Raw genomic sequence first — 15,909 nt, forward strand, 5'->3', positions numbered from 1 at the left:
GGGTAAGATACTTGAGTAAAAGTCCAAGTATCTTTCCAGAAAAAAATTTGGTAGAAGTTGAAGTCACTTTTTATAATATTACTTTAGTAAAAGTTTTAAAAGTATATGATATTTACTGTACTTAAGTCTTAAAAGTAATTTTCTGATATAAAATAGTAATAGTAAAAATATTAAAAGTGTTAGGATTGCACTATGGTAGCTCAGTGGTAGGGTGAGTTCAACTGGAAGGTTGTGGGTTCAATACCTGGCTCTGCTGTCTATGTGTCCTTGAGCAAGACACTTAATCCCATGTTGCAGCGTGTGAATGGGTGAAAACTATCGTGCAAAGCAGCTCATCAAGACTAGAAAAGCTCTATATAAATACAGAGACCATTAACATGTGATTTGATTTGGAAGTAACTAGTAACAAAAATAGTTAGAGGAAATGTAGTGGAGTAAAAGTAAAAGTTGCTTGAAATATAAATAAAGTAAATATACATACAGTAATTATGTACTTAAGTACAGTAACGAAATATTTTTACTTTGTGACACTACAACACTGCTCTAAAGTATGTACATTACGCGTGGCGCACACGAAAAGTTATACATTGTGCAAAGTGTGACGCAAAATCAATGCTTTTATTTTGAAAACTCATCCTGCATTGAAAGTCTCTTCATAGACTTGTGCGCGTGCGCTGCATGTCTACACGTTGTTTTGGATTTTCAGTGTTAGCGTGTGGGAAAGTCTGTATTAAGGCGCGTTTTCGCTGTGTTTACGTTGTTACATGTTATTTATGTATGTGAAGTTCTCGCGTAGGTCTCATTTTGAACCCGTTCTGGGTGTCACTTTGACAGAGCGACAACTTTTGTTCACAAAAAGCCGACGTTAAAAGAAAGCTAAGTTGCTAGCTGAAGTAGCAGCATGGCAGCTGTAGTGGAGCTGGTCGCTGGGAGCTACGAGCAGGTCGCTTTTGGTTACCGAGTGAAGACGGACGAAGAAGTAAGTTGAAGTGTGTTGTTTTGGAGTTGTGTGTGTAACTGGTTGTCCAAATGTTTAATTAGTAGCATCTTAAATCATGATGTAAAAGTCAATTTGTGACGCATTTAGATAGATTCGTCACCAAGGGAAATGTACACATTCCAGCAGTGTCCACACACGTAAAATAAATACAAATTAATGCAATAAATACAAATAAATAGACACAAAAAATGAGTCCGGGGCAAAGCAGAGTGTATAGCTTAGCCCAATTTTATCATCTAAACTATAGTTTCTTTTTTTTTTCTTTAAAGACTTATTGAATTTCACACAATAAAACACATGACACACATCTCTACGTCACATGAGTAACCGGAGATGCAAAAACAAACATACATAAACAGTAAAAGACAAGACAGTGTATAAAGTGCAAACAACAATATAAAAAAGTGCAAAACAGTGCTAAATACATATAAAGAACCACATTTTAAAGATTTAAATTTTCCCATGGGAGCAGCTGATCTCTATCAAGAGATTTTCTCCTCCTGAGTTCTGTTAAAACTTGTTTATATACTGTATTACTGTCTATAATCGTTTGTTTAATGACCATTGCACATCTTGTTTTCCATAATTTTGAGCCTACAATGCAGATGATTAACTGCATGAGCTCTTTATTTTTCTGGTTTATTTTGTTATCGATAAGTGAATAAATGATTGTTTTGTAGTTGATGTCTATATTAAAACCATTGCCTTTAAGTTTTCCCCAGACTTCCTGTGCTCAATAACAGTCTATTAAAAGGTGCTGTTGTGTCTCATCATCGCTGCAGTTAAACATGGGACATTGTTTAGTTTTAACAAAGCAGCTCCAAGACACAACAGCTCTGACAGGGAGTCTGTTCAGAGACAGAAGCCATCTCTGGTCTCTGATACTCTCTGATAAATGCTGGTTTTTAAACATTTTCAAAATCTCTGGTGTTTCTTCACTTTTTAAATGCTTATAGTTAATAAAACCACCATATGTGGAGTCATTTATCTTCTTAAAAATCATTTTAGCCGGAAGGCCGCTCCAGTCTATGTTGAGATGTTTATACTTATCGATAAAGTCACCATATATGAGTCTGTGTTCAGGGCCATTTCTTAAACTATAGTTTCCTAGTCCTCGAATGTTTGTTGTTGTTTTTACAGGAGTGGACATCCAAAGCAGACTTCACTCATCACGCACACACGGCTTCCATATCAGCTGTGGCAGCCAGTGAGAGGTTTGTTGTGACTGGCAGCAAAGATGAGACCATACAACTCTATGACATGAAGAAGAAAATTGAGCACGGCGTTTTGCTTCATCATGATGGTGAGTGTCTCAGGTGGATCTAGAGATTGTTTTTTTTTCTTATTTCAGAAGCTATGATAATGTTTCCCAGACATGCAGTGTCAGGGATTTTCTGTCCTCTCAAAAAATGTCATACCCAGTTCTTCAGACTATGGGTGGGAATCACGGGCTACCTCATGATATGATATGTGATACATGGTCCACATTAACATATGTAATGTGTGAAAATGAGAAACTCAGGGTTGTTTTTATGACACATAGGTACCTGTGTCTTAAACAAAGCTTTGCTCCTTTTGCGCCTGTATAACAGTGATCATACATGTGCTTCCTGTAATTGCGCAGGCACCATCACCTGCCTGGAGTTCTATGGCACGTCTCATTTGCTGAGTGGCGGAGAGGATGGACTGCTGTGTGTGTGGAGCACGAAGACGTGGGAGTGTCTGAAGTCCATCAAAGCTCACAAGTATGTGCACAGAGTTTCAGCAGCGGCATCAAGATGCTTGTGTTTTGTAGTTTGTATTAGTTTGGATGAGTCAGAGTAACAAGTTTCATCCTCTCGCTTTTCTGCAGAGGACACGTCACATCACTGTCCGTCCATCCATCTGGGAAACTTGCACTTTCAGTTGGGACAGATAAGACTCTCAGGTAAAACCCTCAGCACTGCAGCAGCCATTTCACTTCACAAAGAATCAAAAGTGACTTCTTTGTTGTTGTTTTTTCTATCCTTCTAGAACATGGAATCTGACTAATGGAAGATCAGCGTTCATCAAAAACATTAAACAGAGTAAGTTTCATTGTTAAATTAAGGAACTGACTGTTTAACTGGGATGCTTGTTTTTTGAAATGACCATAATTTCCCCCCTGCTCTTTAAACAGATGCACATATTGTGCGGTGGTCTCCAGACGGGAGTAAATACGTGGTGGTGGTAGATGACACGGTGAACATCTATGACCTGGAGACGGCCTCCGTGACAGGAACACTCACAAACCCCAAAAGAATCTCATCAATTAAGTTCTTAAATGTAAGTTTTCTGACTGGTATTCTTACTCTTGAGTGATATCGGGATGGCCATGGCTGCGATTATTGGTGTTCGCCTTTTAATCCCACCAAAAGATGACAGCAATGAATGTGCAATAAGTTCAAGTAGATGTTTCCTACTTGTTTTTCAGAACTCCATCCTGGCCGTTGCAGGAGACGATGAAATGTTGAGGTTATGTGAACTGGGAAAAGAGAAATGGGTGTGTGAGTTCAAGGCTCATGAGACCAGGTAATTTAGGACCTTTTCTGTTATAAACACTGACCTTCTCAGGAGACCAAAACGAGACCAAAAATAATTAAATGGAGGTTAGATTAAGGTTATGGTTAGGCATTAAATTGTAATGCATTTAAAAAATAAATATAACTCTTGTTTTTTGTCTCCAGGGTGAAAGGTGTTGACAGTTTTGACATGGAGGACTACTGCGTGGTTGTGACGGCTTCAAATGATGGATTCATCAAAATGTGGAAACTCTATCTTAAAGAGGCATGTCTCTAAGTAATTTTTTAAAATTGCATTTTCAGTCACATTCAAAGAAACATCTACATTTGTAGTAGCAGTATTTTGTTTGACAAACCAGACTAATACAAGTCGTATAGCAGTAAGAATATGTAATGTACTGTAAGTATTTACATACACGTCTGTAAAAGAACAACAAATAAGAATAGAAATCACACTGTTATCACCTGCTGAGCTGCTGAATATCTAGTGACCTAACGCGATGTCCAACAGGAGCTGGATCCTCCCACCCTCCTCGGCGAAGTGAACACAACAGCCAGACTGACGTGCCTCGCTGTGTGGAAACCTTCATCAGTGCAGCAGAACAAGGAGGAACCAGCAGCTCAGGCCACAACATCTGAAGGTGAAGTCCTGCAAACACTAGGACCTTATGCCCTTATGTTACTCTCTAAAAAGCAGGCTTCCTTAGAACAAGTTAAGTTGATATTTAGGTAAATGTCTCCTGCTGCTGATGTGCCCTTGTTTGTTTACGACGCCACCTACTGTTTCATGCGCCCTGCGTTTCTTAATGTACATAGGCTAGGCCTAATTACTAGCTGTGTTGTGGGCACTGCCCCACTGTCTGTCTTCCATTGTTGTGAGATTCCATGCAGAACAATGAGCGAGTAACAAATTCTGACTTGCCCAAAACCCCAAAGACAATCATTTGGTCGGATACAGAGCGTGCTGTAAATCAATAAAAGTGGACACTGTGGGGGAAGCGGCTCTTACAAGTTGTCCTCCCATCTTAAGCTGTGTAGACACATTTGGTCCCTGAATTTGAGGTAATTGGTCCTGGAACATCCTTGAATTTGATGTCAACCAAGATGTGGGAACCCATTAGTTATTGAATTGAACAAGGAAAAGGTAATATGGAGCTTTCCCTACTATATTATTGTGTCATGAAATAGAAACTTGAAAGTAATGTGTAAAGTTCATAGTCTGGAATGTTGACTCTGCACAGAGGGACTCTTCAAGCTCAGGACAATATTTTACTGTCCTCAAATAAATAATTGGAATGTTTAAAGATTAAATTTTTTGTGTCCCTGTCTCACTAACACCCAACGTCTGCTTTGGTCTGTCCGCAGAACTTGCCCAAGTACTTTCAAAGACGAAGAGAGTTCGCATTGTGATGGAAGAAGTCATTCTAGAAGATGAGAGTAAGCCCAAAAAAAAGAAAAAGGATGGTGGAAAATAATGTGATGACAATAAAAATCTTTTAATATCTACTATGTTGTAAATCTAAACCTTTTCTAGGTCAAACACGCCTGTATTTCTGATTGCTACTGGGAGGTGATTCATCTTTCAGTGTTTTTTTTGATTCAGTATTTTTGTTGTGTGTACTAAAAAATGTATGGGAAATGAGATTGGTGAATGTTGGATGTTGTGCCGACAACACTAACATTTGTGTGGGTTCCAACTCATTAATATGACATGAAATGACATGGCAGATGTGGTTGTGATAAAAAAAAAACATTAAATTGACTAAAGTTAGAAGTCATAGAGAGATAAAGATGCTGGTTCTACGTTTAGTAAAGGAAGGAACGGAAAAGATAAAACAATCACTAAGCTGGACAACATGAAGATGTCACTTTTGCGTACACTGGCCTAAATATGAGAATAAGAGAAGACGAAGTCAAATATACAGTTGGACATGATATACAATTTATAACATTTTATCTATTTATGATTGAACGCCATATTGGCAGAATTCTTCATACACACTCCTTACCAGATGGTGGCAGTAATGCACCAGTATGTTGTTTGCCAGTTGTCAATAAACGACAAAGAAGAAGTATCAGTCGGAAGAAGGAAGAAAAGCTGTGAAAACAGAGTAATTTGATGTTTTCTTAACTCTCTTTCCTCTCACCGGAGCTCCTTTGTGATCTGGTAAGTTTTCATCTTAATTATTTTTTTTTTTTACGTGAACTGTTGCTGATGCTGAAAACTTTATAAAGTTTTATAAAGTGTTTCCTCACTTTTTTGACAGACAGAGCGGTTAAACTGACTCCAGCTCGGATCTGCTCATGGCTATGGACTGGATTGGCTTCTGTTACGCTGTTCTAGTGTCAGCTGGAGGAGTCGCTGGTTATGTAAAGGCAGGTAAGAGACGCATCACAGTCTGGTTTCTATGACTTCAGAGGACATTATTGACTTGCATGAATTTCCTGAAGACTTAAAACTAAGCCATGACTGCATCCTAACCATACAACGTGTCTTCACCTTAAAATGTAATAATATACGTTCTGGGGACTTGCCTTTTGTCCTCATAAGATGGACAAGTCCCCATTTTATGAGTGTATTTAGGAGTGATATCTGGAACACACACAATATAATTTGCTTTGCTAGGATTTAAAATGGGTTGGTGCAATTAGTGATATATTGATATTATCACGATATTGCGATATACGGAGTATTTGGAAAATCATATAATGGATACAACGACACAGCACAACTCTAGTGAGAGTGAGCTCTTGGCACCATCTCGTGGTAAACTCGGTCAACTATCACTTTTAAAACTACCTGACCCTATGTGAAAAAGTTTGAGAAAGCAATGAGTCTTCCACATTGCTGTGGAGGAATCTTTGCCCTCTCTTCTTTGCAGATTTGTTTTAATTCAGCCACATTGAAGGGTTTTTGAGCACAAACGGCCTTTTTAAAGTCATGCCACAGTCTCAATTAGGACTGGACTTTGACTCGGCCACTCCTAGTACTAGTACATGTATACTGGGACAAGGACAGTTGTCCAATTATAGCTTAAATTGACTGTGTATGGAAACACACTGACTCTATCTATAACAATGTGTACAAGATCAGAAACGCTTCATTTCAAATTTGAAGCTAAACCTGTATTTGCTCCACAGGCAGCACCGCCTCTCTGGCTGCAGGACTCCTGTTTGGCCTGTTGGCCGCGGTCGGTGCTTATCTGGCATCTCAAAATCCAAAGAATGTCTGGCTGTCACTAGGTGAGCATGTTTAGTTTGTCCTGTGCTACAGTGCAGCTTCACCAACACACGCGCAGCTAACAAACACGACGCGTTCCTCCTGATGAAATGCAGGCACCTCAGGAACTCTGACTGTCATCATGGGACTGCGATTTGTCAACTCCTGGAAGTTCATGCCAGCTGGTTTCATGACTTTAGCCAGGTTAGCCATCATTACCACGCACTCCGACTGATCATGGGTTAATAATAAACAATATTCTGCACCAGGATTATCACTGTCTTCTACCATGTAATGACTTGAAAGTGTTTTTTTGACCATGTCCCTGATAAGAATGTCATCATCTCTTTTCAGCGGAATAATGGTGGTGAAGATCATAACTGGGATGCTAAAGACACCACACAAGTCTTCATAAAACTGAAATCCATCTTTATTTTTGCATCTGTAAATATCTTCAATATGGGGTTTTGAATCATTGTCTCCGATAGAAACAGCAGTGAATGTTCATTTTTGTGACATATAAGTCTTATAAAAAAGTAAATAAGTACATAACAATTGTTATAATTAAATGTACTGTACATATGCTGTATCTGCACCTTTTCACAAATAATAAATTAACTTTTTTAAATACAAAAATAACTAGTTTCTTCTTTTTTTTATTAAAAAAACATCCTGACGGCCTCTTCACATTGTTGTGTACATGTTGTAGTTTCCTGGTTAAAGTACAGTGCACTGTTGTGCTACTGATGGCCTCCGTATTTGACGGCCCAGTCCACTCGTCCGTGCACTGACGTTGCGTTCGCGCTCCGAGGGAACGTTTTCTTCCCTGTCGAGCCGGTGCTGGGTCCAGGAATGTGAGGATTCACAGATCTGCCCCTCCACCTGTCGTTCTCTAAAAAATCTTATGTTGTAGTAAAGGAAAAAGTGTGTGTTTGGACATCAGTGAGGAAAGCACAGTGAAGCTGATCATGTGTACGTTTTCTGTTTACCTTCATTTGAGGGGGCCAGTGTGTTTGAAGAGACCTCGTCTTTGCTCGTTTTGATTTTGAAGTTCATCCTCTGATCAGCAGGTAAAGACAAATCAACTGAAAGATTCACAGAATGACAGGAGATGAAAGATGTGTTGAAAAAACTCCTGCATCATTAACAGCTCTACAGGTAAGGACAATTCTGATTTCTTTCTAACTCCAGGGGGCGCCTTTTCTCTGGTCTGGAGAAAGGCAAAGTCAAATATGTTTTTTCTTTGTTGAGTTTTGCATTTATTTGGTTGAGTATATACATCAACATAAAACATTCAATTAAATGTGTATATATATGTATGTATATATGTGCATATGTATATGTACGTGTATATGTGTATATCTATATATGTCCATATGTATGTATAAATATGTGTATGTATATACGTGTGTGTATATATATACGTATATACACGTCTCTACTTATTTCTTAAGAAATAATACAAAGATTATTATATTTAAAAACAGAGTGCTAATATCTGAGCAGGCATGATTTTGTGTGAATGTTGTACATGAATGTATTTGAGTGTGTTGTGTCTCACCTGCAGCTGTGCCTTCACTCAGTGCCCGTGTGGTTTTCTGTGGAGCTGCTCCAGTTTCTGTCTTCTGAAGATGTAGAGGGGATGATTTGTACGTCTTGGTTCGGTTGTTGCACGAGTCTGGGAAAAATATAGTAACGAAATCCATCACTGTCAACTTAACACTGATGTGATTACTTATTTGATTGAAGATATTCAAATCATTTTACTATAATGTGTGAACATTTTCAGCAAATTCTCTACCTTTACCTTTGGGAAGATCAACGGCCTTCAGAGTGTTTCCCTTCAGAAGCTGCTGATCTGTTAGTTTAGGAAGACGAGAGTCTAACATCACGTCACGGAGGAGGAGGAGGAGGAGAAGAGGAGGAACATGACGATAAATCACACAGAGAGGGAGGCTTTTTTCCTGATAGAACAGTCTCGAGGGGACACTAACATTTAGAGTCATGAGAAGAGATGTTGTGTGGTTTACTTTATTGACGGTTTTAGCCTCCTTTCACTGGATACCAGTGAATTTTAGAATACATTTTGAAAATGTCACTTTTAGAGCCTTTGTGTGGTCAAGCTCCTCCTCACATCTCTGAAAATACTAGACTTGGAGCTTCAAAAATCAATGTTCCTTACCTTTATTATTGTCCCACCGGTTTCTGTTGGTCACATGACTTCCTTCTGACAAGCATTTTTTTGGATTAACACCTGAAAAAAGACATCGATCTTAGAATTAACTCACAACATTTACGATTGACCCATTTCTGATGTCATAGGCCTTTTTTAGATGAAGTACATAACGCTCTGCTAGTTTGGACTTTGATGGACTTTGAAGTTATAAAATTGTTTATAAACTGTTCTGTGGAACTAAAATGTTCATATTTCTCCTCACCTGGCAGATACCTGGACTGGCGGAGGTAGTGCTGCTTGGCCGTCAAGGTCATCCTGCCATTGTTTGGTAACTTTACTACAGATGTTTTCATTGATTCTGAAAATCTAAAAGAAAAAAAAAAGTATTGGTGAATCTTTTCTGTAAAACAAATAACAAAAGACACTTTAAAAAAACTACAAATGAAGACTTCTAACCGACAGCTGTCTTGTCTGTCGAGTGTCCTGTCTTTCAGGAAGCTTGTCGTGGGTTTTTTGGAGATGGAAACTCCGGCGTCTGTGTCGTCACCATCGTTCCAGCTGTCGACTGATTTGAAGGAAGTCTGGACCCATCGTTTACGTCCACTCCTGAGTCCAGATGCACTGTTCTCTGCTACAGGTGCTGCTCCTCTCTGAAGTATAGAACAGAGTTCAAAATAAAAATGAGTCACTTTTACTTTTGACCTGAAAAGGTTTAAAGGTACAGGGTTTGTTTAAATCTGCAGTATCATCCCTAGAGTCCCACACACTTGACTTTTAATTGAACCTGAATGAAACCTACGTGCTTCACCAGGCTGAGAGGTTCCTGCTGTTGCCCTGCTGTTGCTTGTCTTGTGCTTGGCTCCATGTTGTCCTGAGCAGCAGGTATCTCCTGTAGAGATTGTCTGGAGTTGTGCGGCTCAGCCTGGGTCTCACAGGGCTCTGGCTCTGTCTTACACAGAGACAGAGGCTTTGGTTCTGTCTGAGCTGCGTGCTGCACTGAGGACTTTACAGGAGCTTTAAGCACCAGGACGACATGGAAGTATGGATATCGCAGAGCCTGCAAGACAGACATTACAAAATAACAAATACTGTTTTTTTTTTTTATTGTGTGATATTTGACCATCAGCTTTTCAAATTCAAAAAGTTGAAAAATGTTGTACCTGAGCAGCACTGGGTCTTTTCTCAGGATCCCACTGTAACATGTCTGTCATCAGTGCGATGGCCTCGACGCTGGCGCCGGGGATCAGAGATCTGAGGCTGGAGGGGACACACTTTGGGAAGCGGAAGTTCATCAAGGCGGCCAGGTTGTAGCCTTCAGGCCAGTCGGGCTGAGAAGACGAGGAACGAGACAAATATCTGTGAGTTTGCAACACTCTTCTATAATGAGCAGCGTAATAATAATCACTTTTCAAGCACAATCCCCATGAATGGCAAACTAAAATGAAGAAAATGAGAACACATCAAGCAGCACTGTGTCCCTGAGTCCCTGTGAAGAAATAATTAAGCCCATATAAAACTGTATGCAAATATAGAAGATACCCTCATATAGAACAATAACATTAAAAAGTGACACAAAGTGTTTCATGAGAAAATAATTGCATCACACAGTAAAAAGAAAACTGAGGTCGCACAGACCGGTGTGACACCAGACATGGCTCACCTTCTTCAGCGTTCCCAGAACCTGACAGATCTTGAGGACCTGGTCCACCTCGCTGTTGCCAGGGAACAAGGGTCTGAGAGTGTAGAGCTCCGCCATGATGCAGCCCACGGCCCAGATGTCGATGGGTGAGCTGTAGGTGTTGGACTTGAGTAGAACCTCTGGGGCTCTGTACCTGAAATGAGGCCAGTGTTGTAATGACCTGCATTACGAGCGGAAGACGTTTGACCTCCCACCTGAGAGGCTTCTGTTGTTCACCCCCCCCACGCCCCAGATCTTTTTATTAGATTTACTTCATATGAAGGGTTAAAGCCAGACGACCGACAGCTCACAGGTTGGGCCAAAGATGGACAAACTGAATTACATGTAGCATGACATGGTGTACCTACTACTGTATTATCAACAGACAGATTAACACTGATGTCCTGAGTGGTACTTAAATGTTATTATGCTGCATAAATGGAGGATATCCGCTTAATGAGCCCCGAATAATCACACTGTTGATTATCCAACCGCCTCGTCGGTTTGTTTTCCTCTCCCTGAGTGGATTTACTGTCATTCTCATTTGTCAGTATCCATTAACTGTCCTAATCTTTTTATGGTACATGCGCGACAAGTGATTACTGTAGCAGGAGTGACTGTGAGTCAGAGGGTCGATTCAGGTCGGATCACCAATTTCCAGCACAGCTTATTATGTGCATTGTTTCTATTATGTGCAGGAACAATATAAATGCGGAGATGATTTTAACAAAAAAAACAAAATCAGTCTCACCATCTCGTGGACACATAGTCAGTGTACGGCGGCTGGGAACGGATTTCCCTGGCAAGTCCAAAATCTGCAATCTTCACCAGCTCTGGGCCCATGCAGAGCAAATTCTCCGGCTTCATATCTCGATGAAAATACCCTGAAAAAAACAAGTTTGCATTGCGTTATGAAATAAAACAAACAAAGCTTCCTCTAGCTTCTACAATTCTGTTGAAACCACTTGCATTTGTAGTGTACAACAGCAAAGATAGTAAATGTAGAGAAATCTGTAGCAAAGATGAAGGAAACTAATTGAAGTACTGGCTTCACTGATGCCTACCAGTATATTCACAAAATTAATTTTCATTTGCAAGCCTCAAATTGTTAAGAGTTGGAAATACTGAACAATATTGGAGATCAGTATCAAGTATCTTACCTGGTGACTTTGGTAGAAGTTGAAGTCACTTTTCATATCATCCTATTACTTAAGTAAAGGTTGTGGGTTCAATTCCTGGCTCTGCTAATCTACTGTATGTGTGTCCTTGAGCAAGACACTTAACCCCATGTTGCAGAGTGAGAATGGATGTGAAAGATGTGTGAATGGGTGAATGGCAAAACTGTAGTTTAAAGTGGCTCATCAAGACGAGAAAAGCGCTATATACTGTAAACGCAGACCATTACCAACTCTTCTTCTTCCGATTTTATTTGGTAGTAACGAGTAACAAAGATAGTTAGAGGAAATGTAGTGGAGTAAAAGTTGCTAGAAATATAAATAAAGTACTTTAAGTAGCAAAGTATTTGACATTGTTACACTACAGAAATGCTAGAGATAAAAAGCCTCAGTCATCCTCTCGAAAATGTCTTGACCAGAGGAGAAGACGACACTGAAGGGGGAGAAGAAGTTGAAGACTGACCAGGATATTTAAGACATGAATGTAGTTTTTCCGTTTTTCCATTATTTCACAAAAACTGTGTGTTTCAGGAAATGAAAGAAAAGAAAAAGGCCAGAGGAAACTCTTACCGTGCTTATGCACAAATGCTAAACCAGACAGAACTTGGAACAGAATATTCCTGATCTCTTTTTCGGAAAACCTCTTATCTTCCCTGGCAGCAGAGTGGAAAAAGGATAAAGAAAAAGAGTGACCATGCAAGAATAATTATGCCTTAGTGAGAATAACAGAGATGCTGTGAAAATCAAAGCGTGAAATGAATCCGTTTCCCTCACACCTCATTTTCACAGAAGCACACAAGAGACATGAGTCATTTATGTTTGAGAGAAAATCATGTGATGCCTCATGATTTATCAGCTGTCCAGTGTGATTTTTCTATTTGCTTGAAACAAAGTGTGTGTGTGTGTGTGTGTGTGTGTGTGTGTGTGTGTGTGTGTGTGTGTGTGTGTGTGTGTGTGTGTGTGTGTGTGTGTGTGTGTGGTGTACAGGATGTCAGCATCTTGAAGGCAAGGAAAGGACAGCAGTCGTGTCACTCTTTCTTTTATCTGGTCTTAAAGACCTGCCATGTTTGTGAATAATGGGCAGTCCCTGCACTATCTGAAATGCCATGTTTCTGACAAATGACTCAGGGAACAACTTGTTTCTGCCAAATCATTTAGAAAATAAAAAGCAACCCGCAAATTATGACTCAAACTGACCCAAAATAATTCCCAGTAAAAAAATGTTGCTGCTCGATGCGTTCTTACCTTTCTTTCATGAGCTGATAGAGGTTTCCTTTCATGAACTCAAAGACAAAGTAGAGGTGGTCATTCTCCCTGATCACTTCCTTAAGTTTCACCACGTTGACATGGTTCAGCTTCTTCAGAGACTTAAACATTTTTTTTAATGAAACACACAATAGAGACATTAAATGTCGCCATTAACAATCACGTCATCATTGCAGAACATTTCAATTTGTATTATTTTCCTTAACAGTAATATAATTACATTTTATTTAATACACATTTGCACAAAAAAAACAATAATATACATTGTAATTACTATAATGATCCTCACCTTCACTTCTCTCAGATTCACACACTCATCCCAAGAGTAAAATTTCCTCTTCATCCTGTGGAAAAACACAGTTTTCATCATTAAACTATCATTATTTATTTAATACTAAGGCTTTAACAAAATCAATACCTTTTATTTAATGCTACAAGTCCCTATACTCAATCAATTACTGTCTAGTATAGTACTAGGTATAGTAGTAGGTAACACTAGGTATAGTGTTTTATTTGTATGTCATTTTGAGATATAGAGTTTATAGTACAGTGACTATGGGCTACACACCAAAAACCACTACATCACTGTTATGTGTAGTTGAAAAGTAGCAGAAATTCAATTGATCTACAGTATTTTTTTATTTCCAATTTCTAAATATTTTTAATCCTAATTTATTCATTTCAGATTAAACAAAGCACTGCTCTGGTTCACCAGTTATCTTACACATGTACAGTAGTTTGTATCCTTTATCCTTTCTCTCTCATAATACTAGTGCAGTGCCTGTAGGAAGTATGTATTCCTATAGTGGGAGCTGAAGAAGATTTTTCAGTTATGGTAATGCATGATAAGGAACGTAAAAGCTAGCCTTTTTTGTGACTGTCAGCACAACAGCTAGCGACGCTAATGCTTATCGAAAATGAAAACATTTACGTTGTGCCTAATGAGGTTGCACAGTGTTTGTATTATGTTAGCCCATACGCAAATGCTAATCGAAGCCTCGCTAGCTTCCCTTTGGAAACAGGTTTGCCAAGTTAGCAGCAAAGTTGTAGCATGCTAATGCAAAATAAATATGTGCTCCCGTATTGGTGAGTGTACACCTCGTCGTTTCAGTATAACACCATGTTCTGAGGTGAACCGTGTGAAAATGTCTCACCCACAGTGAGTCACTCCCACCTCCCTGCTCCAGACAGCGCAGCTGCTGCTGATGAGCTGCTGCCTGCCTGGTGCAGCGTGATAAATCAGCGAAAATTAAAATTCCTCAAAAAAAAATTAAAATCAAGGGTGCACACCATCAGGCCATGCTCAACCCATATCCAAAGTCTTAGGCATATCTCGCTAACCGTTAGTCAGATCGCCCTGTCACAGACAGACAGACAGACACACATAGAGACATACATACAGACACAACTTGCTTTATAGATTTCGTTTTTATGGTCACAAGTTTACGTTATAAGTGAATACATGTATTTATTTGTGTGAAATTGAACGATTTCCTGTAATATACTCACAGAGGTTTCAATTCTTTTATTGTTTGTAAACCTGAATCAATAGAATACAAAAATACCATTTACTCACGTCTGCCACTCTGGGATTAAATCATCTTTTCCACTGTGAGACAAACATCAGCAGTAAATGTTGCTCTCTGACGTGTCTAATGGAGCAGCACTCACCTCTTTATGGCCACCAGCTCCCCAGTGTCATGGCTCTTTCCCAGGAGCACGCTGCCGTACGTGCCGTCCCCCAGCTGCTTCAGAGTGGTGTAGCGCTTCATGGTCCACAGAGAGACATGTCTCTCCTTCACTGTGGAGCAATGACTGTCCCACACAGTCCAGAAGTCAGTCATTGTAAGCACAGCAACATGTCTCCTTCTACAGTAGCACTGTAAGGCTGCTCACAGGCTTTTACTCTGACAACAGGTGTAAAACATGAGCATTCATCCTGTTGTCATCCCCTTCCCTAGTCTCTCTCTCTCTGCTGGCTGGTGATGAAACAGTGGATGTTTATGTGGCGAGGAAGAGTGGAAAAGTGCCACTGCTGTGTGCTGTGTCCACTCTGCCTGTTGCACCGTGTGTGTCTCACCTATCCTGATAAACTATAAGCCCTCACGGACAGAGGAAGGGCAAAGACACTGCAAGGGATTAAAAGTGGACATGAGCTTAAAAGAATGTGTGCCAGGAAACAGACGACGTGCAGCAGGAGCGTGCTGGCACATTTGTTTTTTGTCAACAACGACTTTATTCATGAAGTGGATCCAGGGACAGACATCTTTGGCACTTAAAAATGAATGTCAGCAGTCCTGGGGGGTGTTAGGACAACTGGAAGACAACTATTGGTGTAATACAACTAAGAGCAACTCAGAGTTTATTAGATTGTTACTTTGCTTTATTGTTATCTTTTTTGTGTGTTATTTAAAAATATAGATTTTATGCCAAAATGTGCCCAAACCCCAGAAAATAGAGATTGGTAGGGAAAACAAAGTTATTTATCCAGCCTTTCAGATACAGAACAATGTACTCTTAAACCATAAAATGCACCAGTCAACCATGATTTCGTTCTTCTAACAATTAAAAGTCAATTTTATTTTCCTTTTAAATGCAGTTTACCCACATTTTGAATTGAATTGAACAGGGCCATATGTTTCACTGATGTGATTATATAGGTCAGTTTAAGCATGGCAAAGCTTTTTGGGTTTATAAGTCATAATTATTGGTTTTATGATAGGATATTATTCAGATATTACCTTTAATAGATGCACTATTAAAGGCAATGTTTTAGAAAGTTGAATTTAAAACATGAATTCAACTATGAACCTGGTGCTTTTGTTGCACAGTAGCTTTAATGGAAGAGATAAAA

At 39.5% G+C, this 15,909-nt stretch overlaps 3 protein-coding genes across 3 annotated transcripts; 2 read left to right on the forward strand and 1 right to left on the reverse strand.

The window, feature by feature from the left end:
- The first annotated feature begins 697 nt into the window (after positions 1 to 697).
- Positions 698 to 5,031, forward strand: pak1ip1 (PAK1 interacting protein 1). The gene is made up of 10 exons (XM_083890405.1): positions 698 to 979; positions 2,141 to 2,303; positions 2,625 to 2,745; positions 2,853 to 2,927; positions 3,014 to 3,066; positions 3,159 to 3,304; positions 3,453 to 3,550; positions 3,706 to 3,805; positions 4,052 to 4,181; positions 4,906 to 5,031. The coding sequence occupies exons 1-10, from the start codon at positions 902 to 904 to the stop codon at positions 5,013 to 5,015; spliced, it is 1,074 nt and encodes a 357-aa protein (XP_083746531.1). The 5' UTR covers positions 698 to 901; the 3' UTR covers positions 5,016 to 5,031.
- A 606-nt stretch (positions 5,032 to 5,637) lies between these two features.
- On the forward strand, positions 5,638 to 7,241 carry LOC310927900 (transmembrane protein 14C-like). The gene is made up of 5 exons (XM_083890309.1): positions 5,638 to 5,707; positions 5,808 to 5,920; positions 6,682 to 6,783; positions 6,877 to 6,964; positions 7,115 to 7,241. The coding sequence occupies exons 2-5, from the start codon at positions 5,845 to 5,847 to the stop codon at positions 7,173 to 7,175; spliced, it is 327 nt and encodes a 108-aa protein (XP_083746435.1). The 5' UTR covers positions 5,638 to 5,707; positions 5,808 to 5,844; the 3' UTR covers positions 7,176 to 7,241.
- A 259-nt stretch (positions 7,242 to 7,500) lies between these two features.
- On the reverse strand, positions 7,501 to 14,827 carry LOC310926746 (serine/threonine-protein kinase MAK-like; the record flags this gene model as incomplete). Its single annotated transcript, XM_083888934.1, has 14 exons — positions 7,501 to 7,652; positions 7,750 to 7,845; positions 8,322 to 8,438; positions 8,568 to 8,618; positions 9,199 to 9,302; positions 9,393 to 9,586; positions 9,736 to 9,993; positions 10,097 to 10,264; positions 10,597 to 10,768; positions 11,366 to 11,498; positions 12,360 to 12,442; positions 13,035 to 13,156; positions 13,345 to 13,399; positions 14,727 to 14,827. The coding sequence occupies 14 exons, from the start codon at positions 14,825 to 14,827 to the stop codon at positions 7,501 to 7,503; spliced, it is 1,806 nt and encodes a 601-aa protein (XP_083745060.1).
- Positions 14,828 to 15,909: the final 1,082 nt, after the last annotated feature.

The sequence above is a fragment of the Microchirus variegatus genome, assembly GCF_963457635.1.
Source record: "Microchirus variegatus genome assembly, chromosome: 5".
Classification (NCBI taxonomy): domain Eukaryota; kingdom Metazoa; phylum Chordata; class Actinopteri; order Pleuronectiformes; family Soleidae; genus Microchirus; species Microchirus variegatus.

Bases quoted from the DNA above. Each gene is read 5' to 3' on its own strand.
- pak1ip1 (XM_083890405.1), top strand. From the start codon at position 902: ATGGCAGCTGTAGTGGAGCTGGTCGCTGGGAGCTACGAGCAGGTCGCT. The intron at 980-2,140 runs GTAAGTTGAAGT...TTGTTTTTACAG, and splicing joins GAGTGAAGACGGACGAAGAA to GAGTGGACATCCAAAGCAGA. The intron at 3,551-3,705 runs GTAATTTAGGAC...TTTTGTCTCCAG, and splicing joins TTCAAGGCTCATGAGACCAG to GGTGAAAGGTGTTGACAGTT.
- LOC310927900 (XM_083890309.1), top strand. From the start codon at position 5,845: ATGGCTATGGACTGGATTGGCTTCTGTTACGCTGTTCTAGTGTCAGCT. The intron at 6,784-6,876 runs GTGAGCATGTTT...GATGAAATGCAG, and splicing joins GAATGTCTGGCTGTCACTAG to GCACCTCAGGAACTCTGACT. The intron at 6,965-7,114 runs GTTAGCCATCAT...ATCTCTTTTCAG, and splicing joins GGTTTCATGACTTTAGCCAG to CGGAATAATGGTGGTGAAGA.